The sequence below is a fragment of the Vitis riparia genome, chromosome 6 (assembly GCF_004353265.1).
Source record: "Vitis riparia cultivar Riparia Gloire de Montpellier isolate 1030 chromosome 6, EGFV_Vit.rip_1.0, whole genome shotgun sequence".
NCBI classification, from domain to species: domain Eukaryota; kingdom Viridiplantae; phylum Streptophyta; class Magnoliopsida; order Vitales; family Vitaceae; genus Vitis; species Vitis riparia.
The window spans coordinates 21,107,742-21,112,947 of NC_048436.1; the positions used below are offsets into that span (position 1 = coordinate 21,107,742).

The window sequence follows — 5,206 nt, forward strand, 5'->3', positions numbered from 1 at the left end:
AATTAGATTTATTTTATTTTGTGTGGTTGATTTAGATTTTATATTTAAAGAGTTGAGTGTTAGAAGATTTTATATTTTTATTGTCAAAAGTTTCAATTGTTAGACGTATTTATGAATAAAATATTATGTCATGTAATATTTGAAAAAGAGCTGTGGAATACAATGAATTTTTTAATTTTCAAATATTCATCTTCTTTCGTCTAATTATTTATGTGATTCTTTCAACCTTATTGATCAAACAAAAGTTACATCGTATCTATTAGTACTTCAGATGGAGATGCTGTATGGAACTCCCTTTCCTGTCACCCCAGCTTCTGAAAATGGCTTCAAGAGCTCATATGGAACCACCCCAGCTCCGCCTCTGTTCTTCAAACTATCGTCTGCATTCCTAGAATCAATAATTACTCCGAGTTCCTTTAACTTCGCAGAAAACCTTTCAAATGCTTCCTTTATAACTGGTTCTTCACCCCATGCTGACTCCATGTGCTCCCCTAGATACTCCTCATCTGGAGAATGATTCGATAACACATCCAAAATAGCCATAACTTTTGTTGCTTGAATCTGTGAAGGGAAGCATACCAAGAGTTCAAATTCGGGATTGTCTAAAAATCGTTTCCATCCTTCTCTTGTTGGGTCTTCAGAGGGCATATTGGTTCTAGCAATGGTAGGCCTATTGGGGAAGTAACCAGCAAAAGCATATTGTCCAAAATTGACGGCTGAGTGGTGAGCGGAGGCCACCCACACTATAGTTGTGATAATTCCAATGAGGTCTTCTGGTGTTTTGAGGACTGGCCACCATGGTTCATCTTTTTTGTCCTCATGACCTTTCGTTCGGATTTCCGTCCACCATGCTTGAAGCTCTGGATCAGACTGTACCATGCTCGCGTCCTTGTAGTAGTAATTGACATAGTCTGCAACCCATTGTTTTAAGGCATCCCATAGGATGAGACCATCGTTGGCAAAAGGATAGTCTTCGATCAGTAGCTTTAGGCCATGGGGAGCAGTTGGATCCTCAACAGCAATTCCCCTAGCAATTAAGAAACCCAAAAAGTTAGCAAGTGGTCTTTCAGGTAAACTATATATTAATAATCAGAATACCTGTTTATTAGGTCTGCTGGTAATGCTTCCTTATCAAACCGCCACAGCTGGTCATAAGCAACAGAGCTAAGCTCCATAGAATATTTACTGGGCGAGAATGAAGTCTCAATGATCCCATCCGCATTGATGAGGGCTTGTCTAGCAAGGGCATTGATCTGCATTGTATAGCGGAAATGAGGATGTAATAGCTTATAGATTGGGTGCATCGCGCTGAGTTGCCGATTTGTTGCAATTATGTAAGGTTCTGTTGCACAGTGAGTTCTCAACCTGCAAAACAAGCAAGCAGATGTTAAGTTCTTGTATTGTCATTCATGAAGTTTACCCTATAAACTGGTTTTTAGAAATGATATCGCATGAGAAAGGAAAAAGAGGGAAATGATAAGTTTGACATGTACCAGTGACTAACAAGCTCATGATAACCGGAGTCATGAGCAAGGAAATGGGCTTTGGCAAACCTCCAAAGCCAGCAACCTGTAGCTTCCAAACTGGGCGTGAAAACTTGCTTCCACTGTGGCTTTCCATCCATTGGTGGGCGAGTGAGCTCGATGGCTAGAGGCTTCAAGGTGCAATCAGGGGTTAGGAAGAAAAGTGCCCTGGAGCCATATAGTGTTGTCCCTTCGATCTGCCTTACTTTGCTCACATATGGTAATAACAAGTCATGGTAATCTATGATGAATAGCTTCTTCTGTTCTAATGCCTGCGTTCATGTTCCCAAATTTAGACAACTTAAACCTTGGGAGATTGAAAGAGAGAGAGAGAGAGAGGAAAGGTACGTACCTCGTCTACTGTCATGAAGCCTTTTATCTCTCGCTCAACCAACTCTGTGGTGATTGCCGATTCAGGTGGGCCATAGACATCAGGGGCCAGTCCACTCTTCAATGGCCATTCCTGCATGATTTGACGCAATTTTTATTAGCACAATCTTATAAGCATTCACTGCCTGCTATAGATGCCTATATGCATACACAGAAAATGATGGGTTTGTTGAATTGCTTTTCGCAGAATAGAAAAATGATGTAAGAATTACATTATCAGATAGGCGAAAACCTAATTTCTGAACTTTGTTATCCACAAAAGTATTGTTTCTGCAAAATACTTAAATTATTTAAGAGTAAACCAATGATGCATATGAAGTTGATAATGCTTAATATTAACATATGACCATTAAAAGTTGCTTATCGCACCATAACCAACTTTATACTATATGGGTTAACACCAGCTAGAGTTTGGCGTGAGAATTCCTCATCCCGAAACCAAGAAAACTTGTCACCTGCAAATTCAAAAAGACTTCAGTTCGTATGTGAGAGAGACAGGAGTGGAGGTGGGGGTGTGAAGGTTTTTTCTTACTCTGAAACATTGCGGGGCTGTCAAATTTCACGACATCATCTTTAGCCTCAGAGACGGCCTTCACTAGTCTGGGCAGTACACGTCGCAAAAGCCCTTGATTTTTAAGCTTGGGAATGGTGATTCCTTCTTTGTATAATTGATCTATATCGGAGAAGAGTGGAAATCCAAGATTACTGTCAAGTAGGGATGTCTCTAGGGAAGGTATTAATGCGTGCAACACTGAGTCTGCTGCCTTCGTTATGAACGAAGCCTCCTTCACCTCAGAAAATTCTTCATCCCTTGGAACATAGAAGGTGCCACTCCTTGTCTCTGAACGAGGATCTGCATGCATCATGGAAATTGCTTATTTGATGAAAGAGAATGATACAATTCTTGATAAAATATTTTTGTCATGTGCCTCCTCTTCACTGTTAATTATGACCCTTGTGTTATAAGTTAGAAATCATTAATCAGTTGCAAGACATTTCTTTTTCTTTTTAAATTTTTGACTCATCTAAGATTTGCTAGGTTCTTATTAAAAACGAACGAGTTGAATTCTAGTTTTCGTACCAGTCTTGGACCGTGGACGTCCAGTTCTACATCGCCTAGGATATGGATAATTCTTGCTGCCACCAAGCACTGGTCGCCCCAATTCAGACTTGCTATCAGGGTTACCCAGATCATTATAAACATCATAATCATAGATCCTATCAGATGTCATGCGCTCCCCTTCACCATTACCTCGCAAACTTGCAAGCTCTTTTTCTCTCATACCCTTGAGGCCTCTTGGCGTTTGCAATGGTAAGCATGACTGTCCCACATCAACAAAAGATGAGTAACACTTAGAAGTTAAGAGATGTCACTAGGATGAATGATGCTCTCAATATCGATAATATCAAGTTATGGTGCTCGCATGATTCAAACTCATTCTTAATACCAAAGAAAAAATTCATATGAAGTAGAAACTTTAATTTGGTGTAGCAATATATTTTCTTCATGAAAAATTCTGTTCATTTGAAATTGAAGTCACCGTCATTGTCTAAGCTTTTAGGATGCCACTGCTGAATGATATGGAATGTTTTTTTATCAGGAAACATTGAGCAGCTTCCCATTTTCAGACACATGCATCAAAGATATTTAATGAAGTGACACCATGAACCACAGTTGTCAAAACAATGGTTTTGAAAAACTTAGCAATAATTAATTTAGTTATCAAACCTTGACTGAACCCATGAACCACAGTTGAAATGTATAAGGTAAGAATTTAGCTATCAAAGTTATATCCTTCACAAGAGCTATAGGGTAATAAATCATGAAATCTATAATGGTTGAACCTAGTTGATGATACATATGCAAATGATCAAGTCAAGATATGCTTTAGATATGATAAAAAGTGTAGAAGGTGGTGGCTAACCTTGTTGCTGAAAAAGATCCTCTTCTCAGGGTTATCAAACTTCGACTCAACCCATGAACCACAGTTGAATGCAATAGGGCCACTGGGAAGGCCATTGAGGACTATATACTTGAGGTACATCTCATTGCGGAGTTCATTCTGCACTAAAACTGCACCTATCTCCCCAAAATCACCAGGAATCTCAAAATTTGACTCGTAAATAGCCTCCCCATCCTTTTGACCTACTCGATGAGCATACCGGCCAATCGGTTTTTTCTCCAATCCCGTATCTTTGCAAAATCGTTAACAAAATTTTCAGTACTCCGCTGATAAAATTTAATAATTCAACCAAATAATTGGACTAAAAGAAATTGGAAACAGGAACAGAAAATGTTATTTTTCAATACCTTGGCTATCTGGGGCCTCATGTGTATCTTCTTTCACTTTTTATATATCTATGTTATTTTTTTCGGGTGTTCTATTTTACTTTCTCAGAAAACAAACAAAAAGTAAGGGTCAACACATGGTCAGGAAGGCTCTAAACCTCCTTTGCATGATCTTCATGACGCACCCGTTTTCCATGCTGCTTAAATTTTATTTTCTTGACTGAAAATGTGTTTGATATTAACAAAACAGGGGGAAAAAAACATGCAGCAAAACAAGGCTATTTTCTTCCTGCAGAAAACTGCAGCTGTCCGGCTTTTAAACCGAACTCGGATTCATGAACTCAACGAAACTATCATATATAAAATCGATCAGTTATGATAAAATACTTACTAGGATCAAGCTCTGCACTAACAAGCTCTAACCGGAGTGATTTACCGAGCAAGCTGGATATATCATCGAGCCGATGGCTCAACCCAACCAAGCTCGACAGGAAGCCTCCAATGGTTAATTTCACAGTAACGGTTGCCTTAACAGAAATGGACATGTTGGTTGCGATAGGAAGTTTGAGTGGTAGTTGAAGTGTGCCTTGGATAGTTGGATGTCTAACTTTCCTGGCTTGAGATAAGACCCATTACGAAGTGGGTTCTGTCTTTATAGAGCAGTGGAATGAGAGACGTGTCCTTGTGAAATAACTTGAAATTCAATCTGGGATGTACGGAATTTTCTTTCAGTTCATGCCTTCAAAACCCTAACATGGGGACACTCAAATCATTCTTTTAAAATAATCAAACGAAGTCAAATAACACAGTGCGTGGTTGGCGGCCATGCGTGGATGACGTCGTACCATCGCAAAGCCGTGTTCATGGAAAGGAAGGAAGGAAAATTTTTTATAGAGGAAATGTTTTTCTCGTTTCTTTAATTCCCACTTTTTTTTTTTCTTCCTTAGAATTTTCATTAACATTTCCATGGGATTCATCTCCAAATCGTGGAAAATCTGAAACT

The 5,206-nt window shown here is 39.1% G+C and overlaps 1 protein-coding gene across 1 annotated transcript; it reads right to left on the reverse strand.

The window, feature by feature from the left end:
• Window positions 1–215: 215 nt before the first annotated feature.
• Window positions 216–4,795, reverse strand: LOC117915956 (linoleate 13S-lipoxygenase 2-1, chloroplastic-like). Its single transcript, XM_034831728.1, has 9 exons — window positions 4,595–4,795; window positions 3,839–4,107; window positions 2,995–3,235; window positions 2,446–2,766; window positions 2,283–2,368; window positions 1,876–1,986; window positions 1,494–1,795; window positions 1,099–1,365; window positions 216–1,027 (listed from the first exon to the last, which is right to left on the reverse strand). Exons 1-9 carry the CDS (start codon window positions 4,746–4,748, stop codon window positions 268–270), a joined length of 2,511 nt encoding a protein of 836 aa, XP_034687619.1. The 5' UTR covers window positions 4,749–4,795; the 3' UTR covers window positions 216–267.
• Between the last annotated feature and the right edge of the window lie 411 nt (window positions 4,796–5,206).